The 17,409-nt window shown below is 36.5% G+C and overlaps 1 protein-coding gene across 7 annotated transcripts; it reads left to right on the top strand.

Moving 5' to 3' along the window:
* The first annotated feature begins 9,384 nt into the window (after positions 1-9,384).
* LOC104233505 (mitochondrial import receptor subunit TOM20-like) lies at positions 9,385-17,121 on the top strand. Of its 7 annotated transcripts, XR_712657.2 has the most exons (9): positions 9,398-9,579; positions 10,037-10,115; positions 10,651-10,820; positions 10,955-11,002; positions 12,654-12,734; positions 15,235-15,348; positions 16,398-16,543; positions 16,639-16,879; positions 17,013-17,121. XR_712657.2 is itself a non-coding variant. In XM_009786905.2 (7 exons), the coding sequence occupies exons 1-7, from the start codon at positions 9,487-9,489 to the stop codon at positions 14,161-14,163; spliced, it is 597 nt and encodes a 198-aa protein (XP_009785207.1). In that variant the 5' UTR covers positions 9,385-9,486; the 3' UTR covers positions 14,164-14,513. The 7 variants fall into 7 exon arrangements, 6 of the variants coding, with proteins under 6 accessions (XP_009785207.1, XP_009785206.1, XP_009785210.1 ...); XM_009786905.2 differs by lacking the exons at positions 15,235-15,348; positions 16,398-16,543; positions 16,639-16,879; positions 17,013-17,121 and adding exons at positions 13,641-13,762; positions 14,160-14,513 and having other exon boundaries at positions 9,385-9,579; XM_009786904.2 differs by lacking the exons at positions 16,398-16,543; positions 16,639-16,879; positions 17,013-17,121 and adding an exon at positions 13,641-13,762 and having other exon boundaries at positions 15,235-15,332.
* Positions 17,122-17,409: the final 288 nt, after the last annotated feature.

Genomic DNA, 17,409 nt, shown 5'->3' on the forward strand with positions numbered 1-17,409 from the left:
CTGCCCAATTCATTAATACACTGTGATCGCGGGACCACCCACGCGATTGCGAAGAACAAACTCACAACCTCCAAATTTTACTCACTGCGATCGCACACTTGCCCACGCGATCGCGAAGCTGCAACCCACTGACCAATGCGATCGTGTACTCCCTCACGCGGTCACAAAGAACAGCTGCTCCACCTCACGCGCCCCTCTTTTTTACTATGCGATCGCAAGGAAACCCACGCGACCACACTACTCAAGACTGCCCAACCTATGAGATCGCAAACCTTCTTATGCAATCTCATAGAACAAATTTGCCTACCTCAATCCTTACTCTACATGATCGCAACAATTACCGCGCGATCGCGATTAAGGTAAATCTGCTGCTAAAACACCAGAAAACCAGCAGCTCCCCAAAGGCCGAAATTGCCCGTTTGAGCATCCAAAATACACCTGAGGCCCCTAGGACCTCAAAAAACATACCAACACATCCCATAACATTATTCAAACTTGTTCCAACCTTCGGAACGCTCAAAACAACATTAAAACACCAAGATCACATCGGATTCAAGCCTAAGAATTCCAAAAACTTCCAAATTTCGCTTTCGATTAAAATGTCTATCAAACCTTGTCCGAATGACCTGAAATTTTGCACACACGTCAAAAATGATTCAACGAACCTACTCTAACTTCCGGAATTCCATTCTGATCCCTTAATCAAAATCTCACCTATCAACCGGAAAACGCCAAAATTCCAATTTTGTCAATTCAAGCCTAGACCTTCCTTGAACCTTCAAAGTGCATTCCGATCACGCTCATAAGTCCTAAATCGCCTAACGGAGCTAATCAAATTATAAAAATTCCAATCCGAGATCATATACAAACAAGTCAAAACTTGGTCAAACCTTTCAAATTTTAAGCTTCAAACTGAGAACTGTTCTTCCAAACTCATTCCGATTACCCTAAAAACCAAAACCGACGATTTATATAAGTTATAATACATCACACGGGGCTATTCATGCTCAAGAACTGGCGAGCGAAGTGCAAAATCTCAAAATGAGCGGTCGGGTCGTTACATCCACCTTTTAGTTTATTTGATTATTTCATTGCTCGCTTCAATATTTGCCCGTTATTCTTAAGTAATTGATTGATTACCTAAACTGTCTAGGGTTTGAAATTTGCTTTATTTACTGAGGTGATTACATCTTGTAATTTTGTCTATTTTCCTTATTTTGGGACTCCTAATTGGTACTACTTACCTTTATTATTCCTATTAAGCTTAATTTATAGGCTGACTACCTTACCAACCCTAAATTGGTCTCTATTTACTTGTGCTACCTTATTTGTGTGACTAATTGCCCTGTTACTTGCCGGATTTTTGGTGTTCTGACTCTAATTGGCTATCAGACCTATCACTTACCTTATTTAGACCTCAATTCCGAGTTATTTTTGGATATAATCCCATGATTTTTGCCTATTGATTGGCCCTGTCATGCCTAACTGATTGACTGGTTGTTTTCTTTGCCTTATTTGCAAACCTTTAAACTGCTTTACCTTATTTACTCTACTCTATTCAATGCTATATAAGCCTCACTCCTTTTCTTTAACACACCCGCACACAGACATAGAAAGACACACAAAGTTCTTGCTCTCATCCTCCATCACAATCTTCCCACTCTTTGTTTGTTGTACTGTCTAGCCGGCTGGAAGCCAAGGCTAGACCGACCCTATTTGTTTCACTCTTCTATTGCTATCTCTTAACTGGTATACCTCTACTTCTGCTATCCATTCAAACTTCTATGTGATCAAGTCTGTGTGCTCATTTTAATCAGCATGTCTTTTCTTCTATTTAACTAAACCTATGTGTTTCCCTGTAATCAGCATGTCATTTTCTGTTTAATTAAACCTATGTGTTTTCTGTAATCAACATGTCTACTTCTGTTTAATTAAACCTATGTATTTCCGACTTTCAACATGTTTACTTCTGTTTTAACTAGACCTATGTGCTTCTGCTTTCAGCATGTCTACATGTTTGCTTATATGTAAACTAGACCTATGTCTACTTATTTCTCAACTAGCATGTTCTTTCTATCCTGTTTTAAGTGTTCACCCTTAACAGACTTCTGATTAATGAATCTTCCAACCCCTGCTGCCCTTCATATATGATTGTCTGATTGGTAATCTGACCCCAGCATGCCATTTCTTTGTTTAATACCTGTCTATATGCCCACCTAGTAACAATTAGTAAACTAAGTTGAAACTTTGCTTGAAGTGATCCTGTTTCTGTCTACTGTTAGATTGCTGGAATTTTTTCTAAGTGTTGAATGACTCTGTTTGCTCCTATTTACCTCCTGAAAATCCAAAACTATTTTCTTAAAACTATCTCCCGTTTTCAACTCCTACTCTTAGAACATCTAGGGTCCTGCCCCTCCAGTGTGAGCATTTCCTAGGAGTCCATGAGACTTCTCTTAACTTTGACACACTGGGGCTGGCTCTCCAAAACTTGCTCACAAAATGTTTCTTTAAAGGTTTTCTGGTGTGAGCATTGCCCGGGGTCCCCGAGGCCCTTGGGAACTTTGACACACCAAAAGACCATCGGGTGCACTATGAGAATATTGGCATGTTCAGACTTGGTTGAAGGCCTGCCTTCCACGATTACTTTTGGGCCTATCCAGGCTCCCTATAGTATAGTAGTTCCATTCTATAATTCATTTATATTTGGTTTGTAATAATAATTCCTTGTAAAATTTATATTGGGGTTATTAGTAAAACTGAGAGGGATATATATATATATTGTTGGGAACGGGTAGAAATCATGCCTATAGGCTGCTACAATGTTTGTTTACTTATGTGCGTTAGAAATCATGCCTATAGGACTCATCTAATTCCTTGAATCCTGAATTTTCAAAACCCACTTCTAAGTCGTTACTCAATTTTGCATCGATAATCATGTCTTCAAACTTTCATGTGTGCATTAGCAATCATGTTTCTAGGAATTTCTTTGTTGGCAATTGATTGATACTTTACTCGCCTAGAAACCATGCAAATAAGGTTAAAACCAATTCCTGCATTTAAAACCAATTCACGCATTTAGATATCATGCCTATAAGGTTTAAAATCAGTTTCTGCATTTGGATACCATGCCTATAAGGTTTAAAATCAGTTTCTATAGTTATGTACCATGTCTATAAGGTTTAAATCAGTTCTTGCATTTAGATACCATGTCTATAAGTTTGAAATCCGTTTCTGCACTTAGAACGCATGTCTATAGGATTTCAACATGTTTCAGTACTTAGAAATCATGCCTACAGGGTTTAAGATAAAACCAGCCGCTAAAATCAGTAATTAGTGTAAAGCTTAGACACCTGGTTTATAAAAAATACTGTCCGTTTATCATTTAGGAAATCTTTTAGGTTGTTTCAGTTGTGGGTTTAAAACTGTTATTTTCTTGCTGCTTGAAACTGCCCAGATTCAAGAAGTAATAAAATCAGTAGGCAAACTGATTAGGCATTTGTTTCCCCATTTTAATAAAACTGCTGCATATGTTATACTCATCTGGATATCCTACTATAGGACTTCTAAATTGTTTAAAACTGTTTGTTTGAGGCGTGCAATTGTTTGTCTATTTGTGAAGGTAAATATGAGCCTTTAATTGCATCTTTCTTTGATAGTCCTATCTGACTTTTGTTTGTCGCTTAGTTTTCTCATTTTTAAACAACATAGGCGAGTCTAGAACTTCCTTAAATAGAGGTCCTAAACACCTCTAGGGCCACAGGCAAGGGACGGGTAATGCACACATAAGGCATGTACTGGATACTATTAGAGCGCTTAGGTAACAATAGTTAAGGGGAGGGTAATCGGGTAGTAAAATATATGATGACCTGTGCGTTAATGCTATGTGGAGCACCCCAACTTGGGGACGATTACCAAGTATTGCACAGAAGTGATCCTATAGGCTAAAAAACGTAGGACCCCTTTTACCCCTTGTTTTAAATGTAATATCTATTTGTCTAAATTGCTTTGTTTGCTTATAAGACTAATTTACCTAATTCGAGTTTGGCGGGGACCCACCGTTGTGGACCTCGAAGGGTGCCTAACACCTTCCCCTCAAGGTTATTTCAAGCCATTACCCAATCTTTGCTAATGCAAAATGGTTTATGAGTTATTTGCTTTAGGTGCCCGAACGCACCTTAAATCCGTTAGGTGACGACTCTTCAAATTCCATATCCAATTCCCAAAAGGAGATGAGTTGTTCCCAAGAATTTTGAAACCCAGACTCCGCGAGGAAAAAGGGGGCGCGACAATCGCAGTCCCTTAGAGTCTTTTGCTTTCGTTGTATTGTCAGCTTGTTATTTGAATAGTATTTTATTTTTATCTTTGAGATCTTTCCACGTATTCAGCTAGATTCGTGACTCTGTGTTACCTAGTCTTGGGAGGGTGTTATGATTATTGCCGTGTAGGCTTAATATGCTTTTATTTCGATATTCATATTAAACTCTGTTTAAGTTATCATTGTTAAACTGGATTAATTGTAGTAAGTACTCGACTTACCTAGTTTTAGAGACTAGGTACCTTCACGATGCCTAAGACGGGATTTGGGTCGTGACAAATACCTCAATTAGGACAAATCAACACTCAAAAATAGCTTTTCCTTTAAAATATGCCTCTGCACCACTCAAATCTGACCAAAAACAACTTAAAATCATCAAACAACGCAAGCGAAACCAATTCCAATAATTAAAGTTCAGATCTTTACACAATTCCCAAAAGTCAACCCCAGACCCCCCCGGGTCAAAACCCGAGTCTAAGAGTAGATCTCGTCTCCCATAACCCCATGAGTCCATATATGTGTTTTGTTTTCAAATCCGAGTCCAATTCGACCCTCAAATCTCAAATTTTTATTTTTCAAAACATAGTCAAAACTTCCCAAAAATTCTCTTCAAATTCCTTAGATTAGATGTTAAATATCATAAACAATCATGTAATATAATTGAAATTGGATCAAAATAACTTACCCAATAGTTGTATATGAAAATTTCTCCTCAAAAGTCTAGGGTTCTAAAATATTATAAATGAAGCTAAGTCCCAAAATGCCATTGTTTTGTTCAACTGCAGAAGTCGCAAATGTGACCTTGCGAACACTCGCAAATACAGAAAACACCTCACAAATGCAGCGCCTGACAACCCAGGGAAATGTCGCAAATGAGACACTGACTTCGCTTTTGTGACGTCGGTCCCTTTCACAAATGCGGCCAAATGATCGCAATTGTGACCTACTCTGCCCAACCCCTTTCTTCGCAATTGCAAGTAAGACATCACATTTGCGATACCTGAGCCCTTGCTGCCTACTTCATAATTGCGATGCTGGTTCTTGCAATTGCGATAACTACAGGACCAACATACCAGCAACCAGAAACAAGTTCAAACCAATCCGAAACACGCCCAAAACTTACCCGAGCTCTCAGGGCTCTGCACCATACATCTACACAAGTCTAAGAACATCATACAAACTCGCTCATGCAATAAAAAAACCAAAATAACATCTGAAACTATGAATCGGACACAAAAAACACATAGAAAATTATAATGAACTCAAGAATTGTCAAAATCACAATCAAGCGTGTGATTCCTATCAAACCAACTCAGAATGACACCAAACATTGCAGACAAGTTACAAATGACAAAATAGACCTATTCTAAGTTCCGAAACTAAAATATGGACCAGAAACTATAAAGTCAACATACGATCAAATTTAGGATATTTTTCTAAACCTTTAAATTGTCAACTTTCGACAAAATAAGTCAAATCAACCTAGGGACCTTCGAATACAATTTCAAGCATACGCTTAAGTCTAAAATTGCTATATGAACATATTGGGACCATCAAAATACCGTTCTAGGATCATTTTCACAAAAGTCAAACCTCGATCAACATTTCCAACTTAGGCTTCTAAACCAAGAATCAAAGGATCCAAATCATTCCAAAACTTCCCTGAAACAAATCCAACCATCTCTGAAAGTAATAAAACCGTAAATATACATACAGAAAGCTTCAAGAGAGGTAACGGGGCTAAAATACACAAAACTACCGGTCGGATCATTACATTCAATTCTTGCGTTTAACCACACTCCTTTAAACTTTCCTGTGGTTTTGGCTTTGGGTTATCACACCCCGCGATATTTGGTTCTTAGAAGAAAAAGAGGTGGACGGGGAGCAGAGTCCTCAAATGCGGAGATTGATCACAGAAGCGGAAGTACATATGCGCTTGGGGGTCCAGATATGCGATGTTAGCGGAGGTTAGGTATGTACACAGATGCAAAGGTATTTCTGCATCTGCGAGTCCGCAGATACGAGGGCGCGTTCGCAGGTGTGATTTATCATGGCGTAACTAATTCCCACATCTGCGATGGTTTTCTCGCAGATGTAGTACCACAAAAGCGGGATTGGATTCGTAAATGCGAAATTGCTGGCAGAACATGTTATATTCGAGGGTTCAGTTATTTTATCATATTTTGAGTTGGGAGCTCAAATATGGACGATTTTTGAGGAGATTTTTACTACTTGGATTGGGTAGTATTTTTGACTCGGATTTGATTATTTTACATGATTCCTTTTTGATTTTGGCATTTGAGTGATGAATCTAAAAGAAAAAATAGTGGGTTTTGTAACATATCTAAACTTGGTATTGAGGATAATTATTCCTGAGAACTATGTTATATGAGTTATTTTGGGATGACGCACGTGCTAGGTAACAGACGTGTGTGCGTGCACAGGGTATTCATGATCCAGTTAGTTCTTAGGTTATTATATGCTTTGTTTCGCTATCATGCTTCTTTAATATCATGTTTTCTTCATTTGTATGACTACGTGTGTTATTATTCATGATAAAAATCATGTATAGGCTATCTACTTAATTTTTGAGACATGATAGGACTATTTTTGCCATGTTGAATTATTTGCCTTAGCCGTAGTCATACTGTCAAGTCATGATTGTTATATCTATGTCTTTGTGCACGTTTAATATGTTGCCTTATATGATATTGGTGTCCTTGTACGTGACACAAGTTTGAGTTGAATTTGTGGCACACGGTGATATTCCGTATTGTATAATTAGATTATGTTTCTTTGAGATGTTGGCATACAAAGACTTGAGCGAATTGATGATTGATGTGAGACATAGAGTCGTGTTTTGAGTTAGGTTGGATCGGGTTGCACGCCGCACAGATTGATATTTGGATCGGGTTGCAAGCCTTAATGAATTGATATTTGGATCGGGTTGCACGCCACAACGGTTATATTAATTATTGATTAGCAATTGGGCCAAAATCCACCCCTCTAGAGTCTAATATTACAGTGAGCGTAGGCACAATTATATATATGTACTTTAGTGAGGGGCATTTGTCTGGCACCCGTACAGTGCTGAGTGATTGTATGTGTGATAGTGAGGGGCATTTGTGCTAGGTACCGTGGACATGTTAAGTGTGGGTGTAATTGATAGCTTCACTGTGATATTATTGACTTGGCATGTATATCTGACATGTTGGCATAAAGATGTATTTTTCCTCATGCTAGATGGTAATGAAATATCTTACCTGATGTTGAAAGTTTGGAAAATCATAGTTTCCTTATTAAACTCATATTTTAGTGTTTCCTGAGAAAGATTTGGGATTTAGCTGTTATACTTGTAAAGCATGTCTAATTTTCGCATTTGTGAACGAGCTGAACATGATATCTTTTGAGTTATTTACTGTCACTGGCATTATCATATCCTGTGTTGTTATTGATTGTTGATGTTGGACACTAACCTTCTTCCGAGCTCGTCACTATTCTCAGCCTGAGTTTATGTTTGTTACTTATTGAGTATATGGGGTCGGTTATACTCATACTATGCACCTTGCGTGCAGATCTTGGAGTTGATGTTGTTGTATACGCGGGAGCTGGCATTGAAGATGTACCCGTTTTCCGAATACAACTACCACTTGTCTTTGGTAGTTTTAGAATCATATTCTATGTATGTATATTCCAAACAGATATTGTATTTATTTTCATATCAACTTTGTAAATTTAAATTTTAGCGGCTCATGATTTGTACTACCAATCCTTGGGTTATTGTATGGAGATTTAGTTACTTCACTTATTGATCTCTTATTATTTTCATTAGAATTGTGTTAACTGTTATTTGGCTTATGTAACGGGTTGGGTTAAGTATCATCCCGACTAGGTAGATTTTCGATCTTGACACCATTTTGGTCATGTCAATCTTAGCGAAGATTGAGAAACTAAATGTTTTAAACTGAGAAGGAGCCATATGCTTGAGAATTGGGGTAATGTACCTCTATTAATGTTTTGTTTGAACATGTCTTATGCATGACATAGTGCGGGATTCAGTCGCATGGCTTTTCGTATGCATGTTCGTCTTAAGGGCTGTAGAATGTGAATCATTTGATTTACTTTGTGAAATTTCAGTCACAATGAGAAAATGAGAAATGAGTGGAAGAATTAATTATATCAAACTAATTCTGCATTTGGCCAGCTTAGGTGTCTCTGTAATATCATCAATTCATCGAAGACAAGGAGGGAAAAAATCAAATTGCAACATCCTGGTTTAGTATTCAACTAATTTTCTGATGAGTGCTATGTTTTAAAAATTTATTCTGCTCTAACACCCGCTTCAACAACTATAAGCCAGCTTTAAAAGTTTTAAAAATGCTACTAAAATATTAAAACCAGCTTTGTAAACTATAAAAGCTATATAGTCGGGCTCCAATGCGGGTACCGAACACCGGGTGGGAAACCAAAAAAAAAACTTTAATGTGGGGTATTTGCCTGTGCCATGCACAACCATCTAGTTTTACTATATGTCAGCATATCTAATACCGGCATAACTAATGCAAGCATAACTAATATCAGCATTACTAATACACCATATTCAACATTATTCTTGTGCACCCTATTTAACGACTTTTAAGTGAAAACTTGAACTCATACTAATATTTCATCATTGTTGTTGGGCGCAAATTTGGATCCGAAAACTACTTTCTAAAAAAAAATACTCTTTACCTTTCACTTTAAATGATATAGCTTGACATAACATAAAATTTAAGAAAAAAGAAAAGTTTTGAAATATGTGGTCCAAAAAGCTTAAGGACAAATGACATTTGTGTGACTATAAAAAGTTTTTATTAAGAGAAAGTGAGTTAAATAAAAAGTTTAAATTTAAGTGGGCGTTTGGACATATGAATTGTAAAATTTCAGAAAAAGTAAATTTTATTTTGAAATGGAAATGGTATTTAAAAATTAGAATTGTGTTTGCACGTGAATATAATTATGTTTTATTTTTGAATTTTTGTGAGCGATAAAGTTTTGACAGACAGCTTTTTTTTTCTTTCTTTTCTCAGAATGAAGATATTTTGGGTGTTATAGATAAACCTCCGTCCGATAAACCCTTCCTGGGACGAAGAGAGCAGTAAGAAATTACTCCAAACATAGAAGAGGAAGAAATGGACATGAGCGTGGAGATAGATATTGAACTTCTCTTTCAAACTCGATTGAATGCTGACGCAAAGTACTCACTTAATCCCAATGACACCGAGGTTCCTCTCCCTCTTTCTCCGCTCTAACTTTTATATTTGGATCCTTTTTTTTTGTCAAGTTCAGTAGTGTTTGCACCAAACTGAATAAATTCTTTTATTTTAAAAAGGATTAAATAGTATAGAGTATAGAATTTGTAGCGAGGATTCAATCGAGGAAAGAAAATACAAATTGAATGTTAAAACATAATTCACTAAAACAGAATGCTGAATCTTAACTTTACAAAATTACATATAAGAATCGATTTCTAATTGCTTATCTCATAGAGTTAGATTGATTAAACTCGGTGCATAGACCAGGTGGAGGTAAGTATATTTCTTTTGTAATCTGCACTTGTTTTCTTCTGGTTATGAGCTAACAAATACCATGTATAAGGACTAGAGGATAGGAGAAGCCTCTTTTGGGACGTGAATTTATATTACCGAGCTTGATCAACTTGATTCTGGTGAAAATTTGCAGAATTTAACACAATGGGGCATGGCATTGCTACAGTTAGCACAATATGGAACCCTCCAGGACTCAAAGAAAATGGTTAAAGGTAATATTAGTCATTTGCCATCATAGATTTTTCCTTTGCTCACCTTTTCTTGTCGTGTTAGCTGAGGAATTTGTAAACTGAACTTGGAAATGCAGTACCTGTAATGGGATATTAGAAGACTTCATCTTGTGTGTATCCTTTCCTATCTTTATTAAGAGCATGCTCCTCGCACATGCAAGAAATGATTTATGCACATTTTAACACGTTCGCACATATGTTTGACAGGCGTAATGGTAAACACCAACTAGATATTTCTTGCAACCCTGGCCTACTAATAAAAAACGAGAACTTGCTCAACACTCAATGATTGTCGAGCACTTTTATGACTCTGATTCTTCAGGTTGATGTGATCCTGACAATTTAGTAGGGCTCCTTGATGGTGATGTAATGTTTAAATGTCAACCTTGGGCGCATGGATGTTGTACAGAACCTTTAATTTTTGACTCAGAAGCTCTGAGAGCTGCAAGTTCATTTCATGATGCATGGATAAATACTCATAAAAAAACAGCGCAATTAACTGTTTTCCATCTTGAAGAGGCTATTTCGAAGCTAGAGGAGATTGCAAAAATTGATTCACGAAAGCATGAAGCGTTGTGGCATCTTGGAAAAGCACACAGTGCTGAAGCATTTTTGACATCTGACTCCATTGAGGCACTGAATAACTTTGAGAAGGCAGATCGGTATTTTCAAAAAGCATTAGATGAGGTAGACTCCTCTTCCCCTCCCCACCCCAAAAAGAAAGTTTGAAAAGATAGGAAGAAGGTTATAGATCTTTATAGCTTTCAAGGCTACAACATTACTTACGACACCTATCTTTGATGCTGGCATTTGTTCTTCAGGATCCCAGGAATGAGATGTACCGCAAATCTATGGAGACCAATGTTCAGGTATACAATGCGTATTACTGTCTTCTCCTTATCATGACATAAAACAATGTAATGGATAGTGGAACAAATTCAACTGTACAGGCAGACAACAACTTGGACACTTTTTTGATTGATTTCACTTGTATACTGTTCCATTTTTATGAAGTGTTAGCACTCATGGTTTTGAACTTTCTTTTGTCTCACTCAAATAATCAAATCAGATCGGCCATCGCTGAATCTTAAACTAGTGGGTGGTATATGAATCTGCTGTGCCTATCCATTCTATTTGGGCCCATGACTTTCCAATATTAATAATTTGTCTTTGAAGGTAGCTTAGGGATTCTATAAAACTAGAGCTTCTCTAAATCTCACAATTGTGCCTATGCAAACATACAAGTCTTAATAGACTTAGAGAAACTGTTAGCAAACTACGGATCAAATTTAAGTGTAACTACAAGTAAACTTTTCTTCAACTTATTGGTAACACATATATGGATCGATCCTTTGCTCATTTTGTTTTCCATTCTTAACTAAGTCCCCATCAGTTCTGAGAGATTATAGGTTTTTTGAGATAACCTTGCTCCTTGTGGTATTATGCATACTTCATCCTTTTAACAGCTTCAATCATCGCATTGTCGTACCTATGGTTACATTGGATACAATCAGACCATCTTAGATGATATTCTCTCATTTATCTATGTGTGCTACTTGCATGCTCTACTGGATGTTATCATTTTATTTTACTCAAATGCATCACTAAAATGCAATTGCATAGTTTTCTATTGGTAAGACGAGGAAACATTAAGTAAGAAGAGAAGTTGTGTGTCATATGGCAGTAGAAACAAAATGTAAACCATCACTGATTCATTCTGTTTTTTATTCACTAGGGGTTCACTGTGCACATACTTGTTATGTCTGTTAACTTGAGATACAGTATGATGATTTTTGAATGGAACTTTTGTTACCTGCTAATGCCAGTCTTGCGTACATGCATCTGTCTGACATGTAAAATGGGAATTGATAGGTACACACAATTAAGCATCGCCTGAAGCAATGGGGCTTCAGTTTGATATCTACCTCTGGGATTTTAAAACTGACAGCAAGTTTTGGATGTAAAAAGCTTGTATTTGCTTAATGTTTAAGAATGGCATGGGACTAATGGTCTTTAAAGGTTGATTTCAGAATATCAATGATCTGCCGCTTTCTTCAAATATTTTGGTGGTGTCTATATATGTGTTGGAGGAAAGGGGTATTTGTATCTACACAAAATTGGAGGAATGCGAATGTAAACTGGGAGGGTGTTTATTTACTAGATTAATGTATTTTATCATTATTTATGAATGATGTGGTAAAAAAAATTTAGCCCATAGAACAGGCGATGTAAGGAGCGTAGGTTATTAGTTTTTTCCTCTTTTACTTAACCACTTGGGGACTTCCTTGCTTTAACCTGGAGTGGAGAATGTAGGATCATGATTAGATGGATTGCGTTGGGTTTAAAATGTTTGGGGATGTCAATATCTTTAGGAATCTCCTTAGTGAAGTCAAAGTATATATTAATTTATATGCAAATTATGGCTAACTTTTCAATGTTTCTCAGGTCTGTAGCTTCCCTAGCGGCGCTTGATTCATTTATTCTCATGGATGACGAAACTTCTCCTATGCCATTTTTTAGGCAATGCTATTGCATATGAAGCTCCAACTAGGGACGGTTCAGCAGGCTTCTGGTGGATCTTCAACTTCTTTCAATGCAAAGGTTGAATTTACTTTGCCTAGGGCTAAATATATATTTCCTTGATTATGATATTTTGAAAACAATTCATACATCGTATATTTTAAAGAAAATTCTTGCTAGAGAACTGATTCATGAACTGCGGCTTGATCTTCTGTGAGATTTACTTGACAATTTTATGGGGTTCAAAAGTTTGCATGGAAAACATCAGGCATATTTTTCTTTTTGTGTGTTATATAGACTAACTCTTTCCTCCCAGTTTAAGACTTTAACTAAAGGTTGTCCAGCTGGACCGGCACAATTTATATGTCAGCGAAGCAAACACTTCATTAACAACAGTTTAGGCACCATTAGCATCTCTGTTGCTCTATTCAGTATATAAGGCTGCGTTGTCGAATAAAAATGGTTGTTGTCTATGTACTCCCCTCGTATAGCTTTTTATGCGAAATGAAATCCTTCCACCCTAAATAAGATAGGTATTTAGTAATAAGTAATTGCTGGCTGGGAGCACTGACTGTTAGTTAATTCACAAAGCTTTTGTCAGCCTCACCCTGAAAAAGGTTTTTTAATTTCTTTCCCTAAAGCTTTAGGTCCAGCCTAGGTCAAATCTTTTATCATTTTCTATTTGTTCGTCTGGGTTCAATCACGATATCATAAATAAGCTCTACCAAGGATTGCCAAACATTTGGTATCTGCAGGCTTTGAGTCAAGAGGGAAATAGAGGATAGAAGTGTTTCATGGAAAATACACATTCTCTTTCACTTGCCCTTCACTTTTAACAAAAGAACTGTTCCATTTTACCTTTTAGCTTTGGTGCTACTTCTATTGGACAAGTCATTTCATTTCCTCTTCTAGTGCCAATTTTTATCCTAGTTAGGGAACTTTCAATCATCTGATCGTTAGATTCTATATCTGGTTATTTTGTATTAGAGCTCTGCTATGAAGGCAAACCACGATCTGGTGTACGATGTCTTTGGGTGGGTACTTCTTGGTGCTGGAATTGTGGCATGGCTAGGAATGGAAAAATCTCAGGCCCATCTATGTACACCAAGGTAAGGAAAAACTCGGTTCTGGCCGCGTTCATGAAGTTCACTATATGGATAGAATTCTTTCTCATAGTTGGGATGTCCTATCGACTGCTGGCCTGTTTCTGTACTTGGATATCAGCCACAAGATAGATGACTTACTTTGTTAAAGGATCATTAGCTTTGCTCTTCTTCACTAATTTTGCTGGGCCATAGACCATGTAACTGTTGGTTTTCACTTTTAATGAGTGGTCGTAGGCCTAGTGAATTAGACCGTGAATCTGCATAATGATGCAAATATTGTATTTCACGTAGGAAAGTTGCGTTTGTTCTGTTTATAAGCAAAACTTCATTACCATTTGGTTCTGTATTTTATTATAAATTCGGAACATTGATTGATCTGAATTGATCTATTTACTTATAGATAATAAACCACCAAGCTAAGGCATTACAAGCTGATACGGAGTTAAACAGAAAAGCTTGCGAGAGTTGTGCATTGTGCTGCTTAGCTGAGACCTAACGGTTAATTAGTTAGGATTAAAGAGTTTTAGGGATGTTTATTTAAGTCCCTTACCTTGTAAATTAGAAGTCCTTTTAATTACATATTGACCCCTTAATTTTCCTGTCTTATACCAATCGAGTCCTGTCCAGAACTGTACTGAGATGGCAGATTTAGTAGAATTATCCAGTTGTAATCCTTAGGTCATTTTCATGATTATACCTTATATAGGCTGTAATTACTCCCTTTTGGGTTATGAATGAAAAAGCCTCTTTACGTTTGCCCTAGTTTATCTTGCATTCTCTTTTCTTTTCCTTTTTTCTCTTCTTTTTTCCATTTCGTCACTACAAAAAATCAGCCTAATTGCGGGGGTCAGTTAGAACACCCGCAAATTTCGTTAAATAGCAGGGGTTTACTTAACCGACACAATATAAGAAAATAGCGGCGGTTCAAAACCTACGCCATCTGCAAAAAAATTTGGGCGCTAACATTTCCCACACTTTTTTTTGCTTTGCTCATTTTTTTTGGCTGAAACAAAATACAAATATTGAGAGATTAACAGCTCTGCCACTTTTCAATTCTCACTAGCGTATTTCAACAACTCAAGGGAATGGTCTCAATTTGAGAGATTAACTCAAATTTCATGCTTTTTTCTACTTTAATTTTCTTAAAATCAAAAGTTTTGTGTGAGTTTCTCATTTTGTTTGTAAGATTTGAACTCAATCCTCATTTTCCCCCTTTTTCCTTCGATTTTCCTCGCTTTTTCCCTATACAGTGGCATAAGCATCTCTATCCCTCACTCTGGCATAGCAATCGACATGTATCTTCAATTACATTAAGTTCTTCTGCCCTATTTTTGGTTTTGTGTAATGTTATTTCTACAAAATGGGTCTCTCATCTTCCCCATTATTGGGTTTGTATAATCTGTAATTTTTGTGTGTTTTTAAATTGCATGTGGCTTTAATTTTGTTTTTGCTGGTCAAACACTTGTTAATTTTAGGACCGCAATACCAAGTTGAGACGGTGTTCTTACGAGTTGGAGACCAGAAGATGATGATCCATGTGCCTGGAAGGGCGTGAAGTGTGACCTGAAGTCCAAGAGAGTTGTATCCTTGTAAGTATCTGCTGAAATATTGTTGAAATCACCTATAGTTGTGGTGATATTGTCTTTGCTCTAGCTATTGGGCAAATTAAATATTTTGGAAACAGATGTGTTTACAAAATGATCTACATTGGTAGGATATCACGTGTTATTAACTCCATTAGTTCTTTATCTCTGTTAATTTTGACTGATATAGGAGTTCTGTCTCGCTATAGGATCTTTGTTAGCTTGTAGAACTGATGTTCTTGTTCCGAAAATGAATATAGTGTTGAATTTAAGATTTTATTTTTATTTATCTTGCTTTTTTACTGCACTTTTGGGTAGGTATCTTGCTTTTGCACTGGGCTGATAATTTAACAACTATTTGATTACTATACTTGTCAAATGCTGCCCTCATTATCTTCACGTCAATATTTTTTTGAACATTTCTATAATGCCAATTTTAAATGATTTTTACTTATACACATTGCTAAAGTTGAATATTTTAAGTAGCCAATTCCTTCCCAAAGCTTCTAACTCTGTTGGAACTATGTACAACTATTGAAGTTGCAAAGACTTGTGGAAAAGTTAAAGGATATTTTGTAACTCCATATGTTGTTTTCCTTTACATCATATCAATTAATTCTTTTCAAATCAATGATGGATCATACAAGAATACTAGTAGTTTCCCTTTAAAAGAACACCAACTGTCTTGAAGTTGCAAACTATCTGCTAGTAGTTATGTTACTCATTTGCTCATTAATTGCTTTTCTAGCTTTATTAGTATAAAAAATTATAAATAACTAGAGCAACAACAAAGAAAACTAAGATTTTTTATAGAGCTTGTGAAGGTACTTTCTCTCCTGTGCGGGAATATGTCTTGCAGCTTGCAAAGTTAAATGAGCAAATCATGAAATGGAGTAGTTGTATTAGAATGCTATCATTTGTTAAGTTGAAATTTGAAATGGCCAATATGTGGTTTGAGATATATCCTCCATATGGCTACTAGATATTTGAGAAGTGAATGATAGCTTTTTGTGGATCTGCTTTGCCTGCTTATTAATTTATTCTATATGCTGCAGGATTCATTATTGAATTGCAGACATGCCAAGGTTCAAGAGTTTGCAGAAAAAGCAAAATTCAGATCAGGAGTCATCACAGCCAGCTCCAACTATTCAGACCGCATCTAGAAAGTCTTCCGGAAGCCATTGGACTGTAGAAGCAATACGTAAATACTTTTGACTATTAGTATATATTCAGCAGTCCTTGCTAACCCATTGTTCATCTCTTTCCCGACTTCATCTGATCTCTTTTCTTATACAGATTCAGAAAAAAAGTCAAAAAGCTCAAAGTGAAAGTCAAAGAAGTGCTAAATTTAACGTGCGAAGAACGTATTATAGTTGATTTTGATTACCTGGACGAACCATTTGGAGATGCACGCGGCCTACTTTCAGGCTTTTGTGGAGTTTTAGCGTGTGACTGCACTTTATTTCCAATCCACTGTGAGAAATGGTCGAGTTAACCAATGTCATACTTCAACAGCGTCTTCGATCAATTTATAAAGGTATAGGCTCTATATTCTTACAACTATATCACTGGTTTTTTTTTTTTGGAGAAGGACAACTATATCTTTATTTTTCCTTTGAACTTTATATTTGCATGCAATAGATATGCTAACCAATATTTTATTCTTGAAGCCCAAGTTCTTCTTTAAGACAACTGAGTCAGTTGCGCACTAACATGCTTATAAATCTATTGGAAAGAAATGGGCTGCAAATAATCTTAACTTGTGGAGTGCATCTGAAGACCCACTTAAAAGTAGAGATGAGATTATTGATAATGTGGCGGATGGAATTCCGCTGGATCAATGGATTTCTTTTGTTGATTATCAATATAAAGATTCAACAAAGGTACTTATGTAACTGCTTCTACTAGTCTTTGTAATTATATTATTATTTGTTCTTCTAATTGAGTTTCAAGTATATTTTAATAAGGAAATGCAGAAAAGAAATGCTGAAAGTAGAAAAAAGTAGACGATTCCACACACAGCTTCAAGACTCAACCACGTTCCACAAAAACACTAATACAACATGT

This window comes from Nicotiana sylvestris, chromosome 12 (assembly GCF_000393655.2).
Source record: "Nicotiana sylvestris chromosome 12, ASM39365v2, whole genome shotgun sequence".
NCBI classification, from domain to species: domain Eukaryota; kingdom Viridiplantae; phylum Streptophyta; class Magnoliopsida; order Solanales; family Solanaceae; genus Nicotiana; species Nicotiana sylvestris.